At 40.4% G+C, this 15,874-nt stretch overlaps 1 protein-coding gene across 1 annotated transcript in view; it reads left to right on the forward strand.

Moving 5' to 3' along the window:
• Positions 1–9,906, forward strand: part of LOC146674046 (FHF complex subunit HOOK-interacting protein 1A-like) — a 25,840-nt gene extending 15,934 nt beyond the window's left edge. The window contains exons 7-17 of the mRNA XM_085392465.1: positions 2,310–2,411; positions 2,886–2,942; positions 3,023–3,109; positions 3,584–3,751; positions 3,833–3,912; positions 4,204–4,376; positions 4,457–4,568; positions 6,131–7,431; positions 7,739–7,917; positions 8,002–8,122; positions 8,942–9,906. Coding sequence (XP_085248591.1) covers positions 2,310–2,411; positions 2,886–2,942; positions 3,023–3,109; positions 3,584–3,751; positions 3,833–3,912; positions 4,204–4,376; positions 4,457–4,568; positions 6,131–7,431; positions 7,739–7,917; positions 8,002–8,122; positions 8,942–9,174 — 2,613 coding nt within the window. The 3' untranslated portion in view covers positions 9,175–9,906. The remainder of the gene's footprint in view (positions 1–2,309; positions 2,412–2,885; positions 2,943–3,022; positions 3,110–3,583; positions 3,752–3,832; positions 3,913–4,203; positions 4,377–4,456; positions 4,569–6,130; positions 7,432–7,738; positions 7,918–8,001; positions 8,123–8,941) is intronic.
• Positions 9,907–15,874: the final 5,968 nt, after the last annotated feature.

Below are 15,874 nucleotides of genomic sequence, written 5' to 3' on the forward strand. Positions count from 1 at the left end.
AATGTAAGTACATGTTTGTGTGTTTCAGTGTTTATCACTGCGTCAGCCATGTTGGCTCCAACCCTCCCAGTTCCTGACTGTGTGTGAGAGAGAGACCCACGGTGGGGGTTTCATATGTGAAAGGGCGAGCAAAGACATCTGAGCACGTGCCACCTGTGTGTGCTTGTGTTTGTCCATGTGTCAGATTTAAGCCCATGTGACCACTAGCTGACCTCAATCTTTATGCAGAGAGCAGCTTAGTAAATCAGCGTGAGATTGGCCCCAACACAAAGAGGGATTAGCAAGTCTGCACATGATTGGACGCCTGCCCGATTGCTAACGAGACCCGAGACGGCAGCTGTTGACGACCAGCGCCGCCACCACTGCTGCTGTTTATACTGATGTTGATCACCAGCTCTCCTCCTCTCTTCTTCCTTTTTCCTGATATCTCATCCCTGTTTCTTTTGTCTCAAATGAAACAATGTCTTTCTTTTCTTTTTAGAAACAACTTCTCGCTCCGCAGGCTACTTCTTTGCTCACCTCTGTGTTTAAAGGACCAGTTTGTGAAATGCCATTTTTAGTGTGAGCCATTTACCATTTAGCTTAGCTTAGCATAAAGACCTGAAACACAAGGAAAGGCCTCTCGTGGTTTTGTCTAAAGGCTGCAGCTCTTGGACTCACAGCTATATCCATTTTCTTAATGTATGATTAATCAAAAAAGACAAATAGGTCCCACTGAAATATTTAGACAAGCCATTACCAAAGTAAAGAGCGCTGTGGCCCATTTAGAAACCAGAAACTCTGAAATCTTCTCTTTAATCATTATATAGGAGAAGGTGGTGTATTTCCTTGAAATTTTTATTGAAAAAAAAAAACAAAAAACACAAGTAACACAGAGCTATAAATTGCTAATGCTTACCAGTTACATGCTTTTCCCCGGACATGTCCACTTTTCACGTTCTGTCCGAGGCGTCCGGGGGGACTTTTGAGATGGATGAAAATGTCCTTGTTTTCCTATAGGCCTACAGAGGACCCATATCTGCAACGTCATCCCCGAACTGCTGTGCTGTAGGTGGTAGTTCAAGTCACTCTTGAAGCTCTTAATGAAATCCAGTACTGTGGCATTTCTCAGACTTAAGTAACCATGGAACAGAGAAAATATTCCCAATCATACTTTGACTGGGAGAATGGTGGCGTGCAGACAAAATTAATTGAGGTTAGAAACGCCAAATGAGACAGCAGAAACCATTGCACAATACCTTACTGGTACCTCACTGGTAAGCTTTCTTATACAGATGAGGCATTATTTCTGTAACATTATTTAATTCCACAGGTTTTTAAGTTATTTTTTTGCACTTGTTGACTTGTAAAAGCCTATATGACATTTTTTATTTCACCATTCATTAACCGCACAGAGAAGGCATCTTTTAAATATGTTAAAATTTTATTTAAACAAACAGTATTATTAAAAATTTTCATGACTGGGCCAAGTGTCCTCTTTTTTGGAAATCAAAATATGGTCGCCTTACATATGCAAAGTGTCATGTCATGTGTGACCAAAACTCAACCTGCAACAGAAGAGCAGCAAATTTCAGTCAGAGTAATGAGTACTATCACAAACTAACCACCTCCTATTTACAGTTTTAATACACATGTTGTATAAATACATATTATTATATAGATATGCAACTGTACATAGTTTCTATGAGTAATTTTCAAACTGACCTTCTGTTGTTGCTGCAGTCCACCAGGGGGCCCCGGTCCCTGATTTACAGAAAGAAGGGAAGCAGAGAAGGCAGGAGGAAATGAACGATCTAGAAATACAAAGAATCATGAGAAAAACAACAAATATAACACGGACCACGACAGTATTTGCCACAAGTCACTTCCACCTTTAGTCAAAAGCATCCAGAAACACCAAAATCAGCAAGCTGTAAAATAAAATTTCAGCAGGAGTTGTGGCTCCAAAGTCAGCATAGATTTTTGGGATTAGGGAACTAATGTTTTCAGGGACACAATAGTAGTGTTTAATAGTAAATAAAAATATGGTAAAGAAATCTATAATGTCAGTGAACTTATCATTTAAGATTGATGAACCCTTATATACCCCCACGGGCATCATCAGGGCTGATGCCCGTGCAGCGACCCTTTGGAAAACCTGAAAACTATTCTAATTTAAACCATGCCTGTTGATTTACACTGAGGTGTTAAAATTGGTCGTTAAGGGTATGGCGAAAGTCTTCAAATGTTGTCTCTCTTTTTGTTTCTTTTTGACCAACTCTTCTTCAGAATGTAAATTTTAAACACCTGTATGTGCGTGTTTGCTGCAGGTGCTGGCCACGGGTCTGTCCGGTCTGTACTCGTCTCTTCCGGCTCGGCTGCAGGTTTACAGCGAGGACTGGCACTCTCTGGACCAGGCGGACTGGCAGCAGGTAACAACCACAGTGCTGGGGTGACAGGATGAAATCATGAATGAGTGAACCTGTGAGAGAAACCAAAAGTAGTGTCTGGACTTGTACCTTCGTGTGTGGGGGGTGTATTTCTGTTGGTGCCTGGGAGGTTTCAGTTTTAAGCCATTTAAGCAAAGTTTGTGGTTTTCCTCATTACTTCAGAGGACTGAAGATGAAGAGCTTCCACTTTAAGTACACTTAATCTGTACTATGCTCAAGCATGAATGCCTTCCTTCCTGACTTGGCCAGACAACTAATTTTCCAGTATATCAATGCAACACTTGTGTAACAGCTATGCAATGGTAATTAAATCTAAAAAGTGATATGTGCAGTATAATATGCACAAGTATGCGTTAGATAAATGTATGAAAAATAAAACTATGTTAATTAATTATACAAGTTAGTAACAGAATTAATGAGAATAAATGAATCAACACTTTGTGTTTGGGTCAACAGGTTCCTGCTCTGGTCCACTTTTTGCACTCTCTGGACTTTTGTAGTGCTGTTACCAAGGTAACACACACACACGCGCACACACACACGCACACACACTTTATTTTTACTCTGTAAGTGTACATCTTTGTTTCCCTCAGGTGGCTCATCCGTCCATCCGCTCCCAGCTGCTTGGTTACATCTACAATGGCTTCCTTGTGCCTGTACTTGCTCCGGCTCTGCACAAGGTATCACATTTCATCACGACACTGTAAAGAAAGTGCCTGATAAAGTGCCGTGCAGGTACAGGCAGCAAACCTGAAATCTACAACAGGAACAGTTGCCTGTTATATAACACAGAGTTTTAAAGGATGATACTGTCAGAGGTTTTGGTTACCAAACACAGTTATGTTGGTCTTCCTGCTGTAATAACCATAAATACTTTATTTATTCATGCAAAAACATTACACTTATACTCTATAGAGTGTAAGTTTGACCATACAGTAATTTCAGCTGTTTTTGTAGCCACTAAAGTTTTTAAAGTGACCAGACAGGACATTTATTTCCTCATCTTTTACATTTAGTCACCAGTAAACATCTCACAGGAAAGCTATTAATACAGCATTTTTACTGTAATTCCAGCAGGATAAAAACACCTGCATGAAATACCTATTACTTAATCACATCCTAGTGTATGTGATCATTTGTCTGTCTGTGAGTAGCTGACGGTGGAGGAAGTGATGACTACCACAGCATACTTGGACCTGTTCCTGCGCTCCATCTCTGAGCCCGCCCTCCTCCAGACCTTCCTCTCCTTCATCCTGCTGCACACACATGACAACGTTCACATCCTGGACACACTGGTCAGCAGGGTCAACACACCTTTCCAGGTATCCACACAGTCATCTAATACAGCTGCTTCATGCTCTGTCATGCAGTAAATGACCTTTGACCTTTTGCATGTCCTTCAGTTGGGCACGGTGTCGCTGGCTCTGTTCAGGACTCTGATTGGGCTCTTCTGTGAAGATGTCATGCTGCAGCTGGTCTTCAGGTCAGTCTAACAGCAACTCACAGACACACATCTTTTAATTAGTGCTAATAAAATATTATAGTTTCACTAAAACTGGAACTTCACTGCAGAAAATGTATTATTTAGACGATCCATTTAAAACACCAGCAGCACAAACACTCTATCTATGATGGTAAGACCTCACTGATCACTGTCAGCTACAGCTTCCTTTATTGACTTACTATAAAGCATTTTAACATGGGGAAACTGCACCTGGATGCCAGTTGTGTATAACATGCTTGGACTGAGTGTAACTGCTCTGTGTCTCCTCAGGTATCTGATTCCCTGCAGCCACCTGAGCAGGAAGCAGCGCTGCTTCTTGAAGCAGAGGGACTGTTACTCCTCCAGTGCTGCCTCCTTCCTACTGCTGATGCCCTCCTGGTTCCCTTTGCAGCTCCAAAACTCACTCACACACTCAGAGCACATCCACTGGCCCAAAGCAACCGGTCAGTATGTTAGCAGGTAACGGCTTATTTATACATTAGCTTTGGCTGTACTGACCTGTTCCTCCTGAACCGTCTGTCAGATCTGTCAGTGTCAGACAGCGTTGGTTACTGTCGTGGTTCAGACTTCCTGATGGATGTAAACTACCTCCATTACCTCTGGGATGCCTGTCAGGCTATCTCCACTGCCCGCAGGTTAGTGTGCCTTTCTTCTTCTTCTACAAAAAGACTATGGTTCAGCCTGGGTCTGATTACTAAAATTAAATGTGATTTGGGTTGTTTCTCATAACTGGTGTACATGGTGCATTGCACCACTTACTGGGAAACATGCAGCAAACCAGAGTGTGAAACAGTGAAAGTGGTTCATAGTGTTATAGTGACATCTGCTGGTCAACATATGCTATTACATTTGTACTAAAAACCTTGATTGTTGTTATTGGTTTTAAATGGTAAATGGCCTGTATTTATATAGCGCTTTACATATCCAGTCATCCACCCATTCACACACACATTCACACACTGGTGATGGCAAGCTACATTGTAGCCACAGCCACCCTGGGGCGCACTGACAGAGGCGAGTTAAAGTTCATAGTTTTGCTTTTCAAACTACAATTAGATAAGCGCGAACTGAAAACCAGCAAGGCACATCTAAGGTAGGAGAACTGAGACATTTGTGGTAATAGATAAATGTTGCCACAATAATGAGTTTGGTCTTTTATCTGACAGTGAAACCAAAATCAAACAAAAAAATGCACTCCTTATCGTTGTAATCTTACGTGCAGGAAACAGACTAATAAAAGAAACGAGAACAACAGCTTACAGCCACGCTAAGACTGAGCAACACTTTAAGTTACATGCTAATGCTTACTTGTTTATACTCTTTGTTTTGTGGGTTGGCATGCAAATATCTGATAATGGTTGGCTAATGGGAATGCCATTATTGTTTCAGATCTGAAAGTCTTAGTGTAAAAGTTTGCATAAATACATACTTTTAAGCCTCTGCGGGGGCAGACCGTGTGTGGGTGTGTGAGGACCCAGGAGCAGACACAGGTGAGGAGACCAAAACTAACTTGAACAAAAAGTGAGCCTTTTATTACGGCTGATAATCAGGGAACAAAACAAGGCAGGAAGCACAGAGGCAAAACTAAACTGGAACCTAAACTGGGGAAAACTGAAAACTAAGAAAACTGAGACTTCACTATAAAAACTAGGAAGACAATGACAAGGTCACTGTGATGACTATGAACAGGACGTCGTGCAGGAACATGAAGGAACTATAAACTTATAGCACAGACTCCTGAAACCTGACATGACATGAAGGGTGACACACAGACGACACGACGCTGAACACAGGAAGACAGAGGACTTAAATACACACATGAGGTGATCAGGGGATGTGGAGACACATGAGGACACAGCTGTGACACTACTGACTTTTAAACTACCATCCTAATGTTGTTTAGGCCCAACTCGTGCCACGCTCGGGACACGCTTGTGTCCCTACCTCTACCAATCAGAATATGGGCTCAAGGTCATGGACTGCCTTGCACTGGGTTTCATCACTTTGGGCCTCCATCCATGATCAATCCAGTGAATGGATTTGACTGGGATCTTAGTATTTATAATGTTAATTTAGAGCATTGCTGTGACAGAGCCCTGTGGTTATGATTTGGGAATTTTTCGAATTTAACTAAAAGTTATACACTGAGTAATTTCAGAGAAGTTTATTGAATCTATATTTTTTTCTTTGTTGGCAGGTCTTGCCGTTTATGGTCGGCTTCTTATGATGGCATCAATCCTCCACTTCAAGAGTATCGATCTGATACACCTGGTAACAACATGGAAGATGAGGAAGAGTTCATGCAGCGAGTCAAGAGCGACTCCATCTGCTCACTGGTTATCAGTCCTCCGCCCTCTGCCCTCTCCCCTACACCATCCTCTTTAGACAACAGCCAAGCGGGCAGAGCCAGCTCCGCCCTTGAACTGGAGTGGGATGACATTTTTGCAGATGACAATCCCTTGGTTTCAGCTGTGGTAAACGTGGTGCTGGCGAATGGGGATGTATCATTGGAGGCAGACACATGCACATTTCCGCCAGCACCTCCCCCACTGCCTCCTCGACACATCCAGGAAATGCGGCGCAATGCAACCAAGCTGGTGCGCGGCTCTTATGTTGAAGAATCCGAGTTTCAGGATGACGTTCTTGTCTATGATCTCATTGCTAAAAAGGATGCAAAGGCAGCCATTTTGGATCGGATCATGCTGGCAAATCGCCAATCCCGTGGGAGCATCTCGAAAGGACAGCGAGTTTCAGCAACAGCGACAACATTAACAACGATGTTAACAACAACAGGAAGGACGGTTCTGGAAACTGTAAACAGCATTATGTCGGCGAGGAGGAGGAGCGAGGATGCAGGAAAAGAGGAAAGAAGAAGGAGTGAGGACTGTGAAAAGGAGATAAGGAGAACAAAGGAAGGAGAAGAAGAAGAAACCAAAAGGATATTTGGACACAGAGGGTCACTGGGAGATCAGCTCTTTACCAATGGCTTCAATGTAAACAATGACATCATCGACGAATGTGATGATGCAGATGATATATACATTACAGCTCGTGTCAGCCATACACCTGGAGCACATCAGCAACATGTACATGAAAGCATGCAGTCACCCTCAACATGTTTAGTAAAAAACACTTTAACCAATGGCCATCATGGATCTGAATCATTTGACCGTCCCATATCTCCAAGCCTGCCTGACGACAACACAAACAACAATGACTTCCTGTCCCAATACTGTGAGCTCATGCTGTCATTAGGGGTAGAACCAGACTATGAGGACATCACAGAGGATATTGACACATTCAGGAAGCGTGTCCAAGTGCTAAGGCAAAGACTTGAAGAGGAGGAGGAAGAGCTTTGCACTGACTTTGGTTTTAGCTCCTTTGGGGATGACGTTGGGGCAGAAGAAGAGGAAGAGGTGATGCGAGAGGAAGAAGAAGCGGAGAAGATCAGGAGCGACACAAAGAAAGGCGGCAGGAGACATCAAATTCCATTTACAGGTCTGTGCTTGTGTAACATTTAAAGCAGCTTCACTGATTTATTAACCTCAGTCACTATACACATTTTTACAAGACAGAATGAGAAAGTTTCTTTTGTGTCAAATATTCAGAATTTTTTCCAATTAACGCTTAACGTAATGTAGATTTGCAACATGGTAACGTGGTCAAAAATAAATGTAGCCACTGAAAATACAAAAAAGCTGTTGGTTGGATGTCAGTTGTAAGACTAAAAGACCCCCCCCCCCCCCCCCCCCCCCATTATTTTACACCTGATACAATGCATTTTCTCTTGACGTACACTAACCAGGTCCATTCATCAGTGTGCTCTTGTCTCGGCTGGAGAACCTTCTCGAAAACTCTATTGCTGTAAACCTGCTTGTGACAGGCATCCTGGCCCAGTTGGCATCGTACCCACAACCTCTCCTGAGATCCTTCCTGCTCAGCACAGACACACAAAACCAGCCTAACGTTCGCACACTTTACCAGGTAGGAGTCATACATCTGACACGACTCATGCAGGTCAGATTGGATTTTGTTAATAAAAATGTTATGTTCACTTTCATTCTGTAGGTGCTGGTGTCGCTGCATGCTCAGATAGAGCGCTATGTGATGGCCAGACCAGACTATCCTGCTCTAGTCACTCAGGCCTGGAGGTTCTTGTTGGCAAAAGACCAAGATGGCAAATTCAGAGGTTAATAAGTACACATATAAACAGGATACAAAACAACATATGTTAAAGTTAAAGAAACAAGTTAGATAGTCTGCTTTAAATGGACAGTGTGATGGACAAGAGCAGGCAAGAGTCTCTGTCAGCTATGCTGTTTGCAGATGACATAGAATTGAATTGAATTGTATGGAGGACAGTGGAATATTGTAGATGAGTTTAAATAGTTATAGTCAACCACTCCAAGCAACAGTGGTTGTGGAAAAGAGCTGAAGAAGCTCAGATTGGGCAGAATGGGGTTTTTTTGGCAGAAAGGTAGCAGGAGGAATAGAAATGAAAGATTCAGGGCAGACAGATTCAGGAGTGAGGATATGGAGAAACAGCTCAGGTTGGACAAAGTAAGAATGACTGAATGTCTTTAAGCGGCTGAGGAGCTGTGATGGCATGACAGAGGATAAAAAAGACAAAGAGATGATCCACTGTGAAAAGTTGTGCTTAAAAAGACGTAAAAGAGTTGTTAAGTCGACAGCTCTTAATTTCACCAACTTATTCTGGCCATGCCAGCAAACATCCTAATGTTTCGGCCTTGTGGCCTTCATCAGAGAAGCTCTGGACTAGAATACATTTGTGAAACTGAGAATTGTTCATTTATTACTCTTGGGCAGATGAGTACATCTGCTTTTCTTAGCACTGATAGCGCTGGGCAAGCCTCTGACTAAGCTTGAAATACATAATTTGTAGATGTTGTCAGGCCACCTCCGAAAGTGTGAACACAGTCATTTTTGGAAAGTTACAAATAAAACGTTTTTCAGACGTCAGTTTATGATACTTGTGTGTGTCCCGCAGAGTGCCTCCAGTCTCAGGGCGGTGACATCATCCTGGATCCATCGCTTCCCAATGGCTCTGTGAAGAACGCTCTGCCTTTGCCTCCTTTCAGTGTCTTGCCCCCCTGTCCTACTATTTCCCCTCAAGCCAAGAGCCGAGTCTTCGCCATTATCCTGTACGCCGAGTTCCTGAAGGAGTTGGCTGCCTTGGCCCAGGAGCACAGCATTGCCTTGGACTGTTATTCTGAGGAGTAACGAATGCAAACCCCTGTAAAAAATCTGCCTCCCAGATTGCTGCTGATAAGATCAAGGATATGTGTTGTGACCACCAGCAAAAGACTGAGCTCAAGGAGAAAACATGTAGCATGAACTACTTTCCTCATTGAGGATTAATATAAGCGAATAATTTAAGTAGTATAAATATTCAGATGTTGTGTATGTTCCTGGCAGCACTTGAAAATGTTGATGCTTTCCCCATGTGAATATGACTGATATTTATAAAATGATTTTGAAGGAGATGATTTTGAAGAATCAGTACTGAGTTTTATATATTTGTGGGATGCGTGAAAATAGTTTTCTACCATATTTTCTTAAATCTTTGCATGGTTTTGTTGAGATGGAAAAAGTTAGACATGTGGTTCAAAATGCAGAGGACCTTTTTATTCCTCCTCCTCAGGAAGGACAAAGTGCTGCAGAAGCTGGTTGACAATAACTCTTACCTTACATGCACTGAAGTGACTTTGCATCAAATAGATCTAAACTTTAATTTATTTTATTGTGTTTTCATATCCAGTAAACAATTCACTAATATTCAAAATGATTCATTAAAACTGTTAATGCGAGACAATTCTTTCTTACTTTCTTACAGCAATTTTTTTCTCTTATAAAAGGAGGCAGTAAAATTTAACCTTGCTTATATTCCCAACATTTTCTTCGTTTTTTTTTAACGTGTATGGTAGTTCAAAGACATTTCTAAACCTCAAATATCCATCCAACATCTGACATAGCAGCTATGAAAAAACAGAATAAAAAATGGACAGAGCTTCAGTCTGAAGTTAAAGCAGACCTGTCTTAAATCAGCTCTTCGCCCCTTATTTCACTAAACACTTCCTAATGAATTTATAAGCTCATTCACTAATTTTTTGTGATAACGAGTAAAGCAGTAAGTTCCTTTTGCAAATGATTATTATTATGCTCAGAAAAGATGATTATGTATGTTAGTTTGCTTATTTACTAATGACTAGTCATTATTTAAAGAGTATGTGATGTTCCTTGGTTTTATAGTCATAGTCACATCCACACCTTTGGTTCCTGTGATTAATTATAAAACCCTGAAACATTGACTTTGAGGCTTCGCAAACTGATGGGCAAAGTCACAGTGCCTACATTTATCTTTTATACCATCTGTGGTTTGTCAGGGACAAACCCTCATCTTGAATCAGAGACACAGATGTCATAAAAGACGAGTGCAGACAATGTGGTCTGTAAAGTCCCAGCCTTGACCTGACTGTATGTACTGTCATCATCTGGGTGTTTTTCAAACTGTATGTGATAAACGAGGGGTGGATCTGACTGAGAAAGAGTCAACCTGTCAACAGGTCAATCATAAAATGCACTTCATCTTCCATTCAGTATGACCTGATGACCAGCGATTGTGACAAAGTCATCAGGGAAGTGTTCCCAAGGTTACAGAGCAAGGAAGCCTTTCCCATAGATGTATATGCAACCAGTTGTCTGAAGGAACTGCCTAGTGTGTCACCACAACAAGAAAAATGGAAGAGAAGGTTAAAGGATGGTAGAATTTTTACTTGTTTTTTTTAGTGAGGTTTTGCTAAACCTGATCATGAGTAAAAATGAAAGTTATTTCAACTACTGTATGTCAAGATTAAAGTGTAGCTCGTGAGAGAGATTATATCAGATTTTTTACTTCCTGATGACACTTCTCTATAGCACGATCAGTTGCACTTCATAGCATAGCGGAAAATAAAGCTGTAGTGTTAAAACGAATAGATGTTTCATCAGTACTGTCTTTATTATTCTCATTAGGGTCCTAAATATCAGTACTAATATACAAGGCACTGAGTGTTGTGAGATTAAGCACCTTATTTGTCCTTACTGTTGTTTTATTGCTGTTTGTATTTACCAGACTGGCTCATGTGCCTGACAAAGCCATTCTAAGTGTACAGTAGTTCATTTTTTGCTTATGTGTATTTTTTGAACATTTTGAACCAGATGGAGGAAATTTTAATGCTGAAATTCAAACAAAGTGAGTGACAATCCTTGAAACAGTATCTAAAGTGTCAGGTTGCTCTGATCAGTTGTGTCTTCCTGTTTATGTGTTTTTGCTGCTGTCTTCATATGCAAACGAACACACAGGTAAAGTATCAAAAGCCTTACTTCAGCTGACTAAAATATTAGTGCAATATATAATGATGCAAAGTCAGTGGATTTTGATTTCCCATGCAGATATCAGATGTTATTTTTTTCTTTTAAACCTCTGTGAATATGATTTGTTGTTGTTAATATAACATTTTAAACTTCATGTTTGTCTTTAAGGTGAAATTTTTCCACGTTGTGATGCTCCTGTGCTTTTGTCTTTGCTGTGTTGTTTGTTGGAAGAAAAAGAGATTTGGTTTCCTGCTTACATAGTTTTCAGGTGGCAAACATAATCACCGATCTGACTTCAAACACCAAGAAACCATGTTTCTCTCTATTTTTAAGCAGTAATAGATGAGGTCTGTATGTAGAAAGCACAGTTTCACCCATGTGCACACTGCCTGTGAATGCATCTATCAGATTCTCCTCCAACTGAGAACTGTTATTCAAAACCTATACTAATAAGTATATTGACAAAAGAATTCCCTCATCCATCCAAATCATTGAATTCAGATCTTTCAGTTGCTTCATGGGCACAGTTGTATAGAATCAAACACCTAGGCATGCAGACCACCTCTACAAACACTTGAGAAAGAATGGGTTGCTCTCAGGAGCTCAGTGAACTTCAGTGTAGTAGTGTGATGGGATGCCATCTGTGCAACAAGACCAATTTCCTTGCTACTGAATATTCCACAGTCAACTGGAAGTTATTGGGAATGTCAGAAACACAGTCACAAAGTGCTAGGCCACATAAAGTCAGTGGGGTCAGGAGATGCTGAGGCACATAAAGCGAGCCCAGGTCTCCAACCTTCTGCAGAGTCAATTGCTGCAGAGTCCAAACGTCATGTGGTCTTCAGATTAGAATGGGTTTCTATGGACGAGCAGCTGCATCCAAGCCTTACACCTGACAACCTGATTGACCTGCACAGAGTCCTGACCTCAACACAAAAGAACAGCTGTGGGATGAATTGGAGTTGAGACTGTGAGCCAGGCCTTTATCAGTGTCTGACCTAACAAATGTGCTTCTGTAAGAATTGTGAAAAATTCCCATAAACAGAATCCTAAACGTGGGGGAAAACATTCCCAGAAGAGTTGAAGCTGTTTTCGTTGCAAAGGGTGGGCCAACATCATATTAAACCCTTTCGGATTAAGAATGAGATGTTAGTCATATGCCTGTGAAGGCACATAAGATAATACTTTTGGCAATATAGTGCACCTGACTGAAGTCTGACTCTGATTTGCATTACTGCTGGCACAATCTGGTGAACGTTTGCTCAGATCTTATTCTTCTTGTCACCAGTGTTCCATCATCTGCTTTGAAATAAATTATTACCAAGATGATACAACTTGACACAGAAAAGATTTTTGTTTTACGTCTTGGTCATTTCTTCTTGTGGCATAGATAATGTTTGCATTTTAGCTTTTGCAATCAGTGATAAAGTCTGGTGCCTAACCCAAAGGAGAGATTTTGCACTTACATTGTGCAGCAAGTTTTTGCTGTATTATCACATTATCAGGTCCTGCACATTTATAATCTGGTAACACTTAAGTCGTGTACATATAGGCATGTATATATTTAAACTAATTAGTCAACATGTAGCAGTGTTAAAAGGTGAGACCAATCAGGGAATCGGAGGAAGACAGACACAGGAAGTTAAACATTACACATGAGAAAAGCTAACCTTCAAAGTAAGATCTGTTGAAAAGAAGTCATGGAAAAGTCAGAGAACCACTAGAGTAAAAAGCATCCTCTGGATAAACATTTCAAATCTGTACAAAAGACCTGTAACAAAAGCTGCAATTATCGACCTCATGGTGGCCCTGATGTCAAAGTCAAAGTTTTACATAAGTCTGCAAGCAATAACAAGTCAGCTGATGTAGTTCACTGTGGTTTAGCTAGTTCCTGTTTTTGTATATACAAGACTTACTGAATGAAGAGTTCAAGCAGACATCAAGGTGACAGCTGTCAGTCACGAGGAGAAGATTGGTTTGAAATTTTCACATCAAATTTGTCAGAGAAGAACAACAAAGCATTAACGGATGATGCCAACGATGACACTTTGCCTGCTGTTGTGGGTTCTTGGTGAGTGAGTTAAAACTGTGCGTGTGGTTTATTGTTTTGCTTTTAAATGGCATCATGGTAGGGTGTGTCTCAGTCATGATTTGTATTGATGGGGTTTCAAAGGCAGGATCTGGGGAGATGTTGATCGTTGAAAGTACCTTTGACCGTCGGGAACATGTAGGTTATATTTAATCTTTGCGACTTCTAAAGTTCAACATTTGAGCGTGAGCAGATCTTTTTTTGTGTATTAGTGTGTAGTTTCAGATCTGCACAAGTTCTATCTCGGTTTACCTGAAAGAACCACCTTAAAATGCTTTAAAAAGTGTTCTTTTTGGCTCATTTGCCAATACTTTTCAAACAGCTCAGACAAAAGAAACACTTATAATAACTGTTGTTAATTATTGGTGAATTAACATTTATTTAACCTTTCATGTGGTTTACTAGTAAGAAAAACTACAATTCTAACTATTAATGCTTAATTAATATATGATAGGTTATATGTGCTATCAAAAATAATTATATGCAGTATTTTAGACATATTGTAGCTGTAAAGAGACCATTTCAAATAAGGTACATGTTTTATACGCATAAAAAAGAAAGTAAAGGCTCTTTCTCGAGATTTTACATATCAGGGCATAATAAAAATCACGTGGTCCTCGGCAAGTCATAACATTTTTGAGACACATCCTCAAATGAACAGTATGTGGCATTACACTATGTCACTATTTATACAACAAAACCTAAACCAAAATACAGAGTGTGAGAAACAAGCTCACTGAAAGCTAGGAGCTGTATATAGGCGATAAATAAAAACTGAAAGTAATCATTTGTTATTCTCATAAACATTTTTATTCACAACAGAACATAGAAAATAGATCAAATATTTAAACTAAGAAAATGTAGCATCTTAGGAAAATATACTGGCTTATTTAGAATTTGATGGCAGCAACATGTCTCAAAAAAGTTGCAAAAACATGCAACAAACTAATAGAAAAGTAAGTGTTACTGGTCAATGAACTGGTTCTTATACAGTGCTTTCCTACTCTATCCCAATGGTAGTCATCCTAGTCATCCTAGAACACTAGCTCCGAGGCGAGACCGCGAGAGAAACATACAAGAGACATTTCTCAGACTCTATAGGCCACTGCACACTATTGGTGGAGTAATGATTTGGTCTCATTTCACAGCCAAAGATAAAGTTTAGCTGAAACTGGGTCATGCAGGAGGAATCTGGTCCCAATCAGATCAGCAAATCTGCAACATGATGGCTGAAAAAGAAAAGACTCAAGTTCATTTAACACAATTTAAATGCTCTGGAGGGATCTAAACAGAGTCGTGCAGAATTGAATACCCACAAACCTCAATGAACTAAAACAACATGAGTGTTTTAGTTCGTGAGCCAAACATCCTCAACAGCAATGTGAGAGACTAATAAAGTTACACCGAAAATAAGTACTTCAAGTTATGGCTGTTAAATGTGTCTCTACAAGCTAATGAACTGTGAATATTTGTTTTTCACTGCTTCTTCATTTCGTTTAGCGTTTGTTGCTGTAAATGATGAATTTTCTTTCAGCAAAACTAAATGAAGTTTTCATTAATGACCTGTGATCCTTTCCTTAGCGCCAGACTGTCAGACACCGGTGTTTAATGAAACACAAAGCACCCTGTACCACCAGCCCTGGGAAATGGGACGTATTTTAACCCAACCTGCAATATTTTCAAAACCTGAATCAAGTAAATGAGAAGGAAATAAATAGTAACTGGAACTTTAGAGTTCACCCCTTCATGCTACCCAGACAGGGGGAGTTTCTGCTGACTTTCATAAAAGGTTGACATGAAGATAGAAAACACTGATATGCAGCCCTGTGACCTCATACAGGTGCATTACTATTATGTAGTATCATGTATATGTTATTGGGTCATTATCATTGATTCATTCATTTGTCTATCGCTTTATTGTTTCGGCTGGATGTTATTTTAAATACGTTATAATGTGTGCTAGCTTTATATCTTTAGCATACACTGTAATATATCAGCACATGCCCAGGAGACACGGTCAGTTGGCTGTACCAACTCCTGTGGCTCCTTTCAGTGTGGAGGAGTAGAAGCTTTACTCTGCACCCCTTTCAAATGACCAAGATCTTCTCTCTGTTGTTGTGCTGAGCCCAGGATTCATCAGAGGAAACTTGTATCCATGATGTCATTTCAGTCATAACCTACAGCTTTGATCATAAGTAAGGAAAGGAATGTAGAATGACCTGAAAATCATCAACCTCAGTTTTCACACATAGCTCTCTCTTCACCGCAGCAAACTGGTATAGAGTTGCACTGGTCCACCAGTCAGTTTTCTGTTCCACTCTGTGGTCATTCATGAACAACACTCTGAAATACTTAAACTCCTCAGCTTGGGGCAGCAGCTATTTTTTTTTTAATGTTCATTCAATTGTTTAAATGCTATATATATTTTAACTTTACTTGATCTGCTATTTTTGTTTTTCTATCCCTGAAGGTACTGGA

This window comes from Rhamphochromis longiceps, linkage group LG3, assembly GCF_057381845.1.
Source record: "Rhamphochromis longiceps isolate RC_006_pf linkage group LG3, R_longiceps_female_GT1.1, whole genome shotgun sequence".
NCBI lineage: Eukaryota > Metazoa > Chordata > Actinopteri > Cichliformes > Cichlidae > Rhamphochromis > Rhamphochromis longiceps.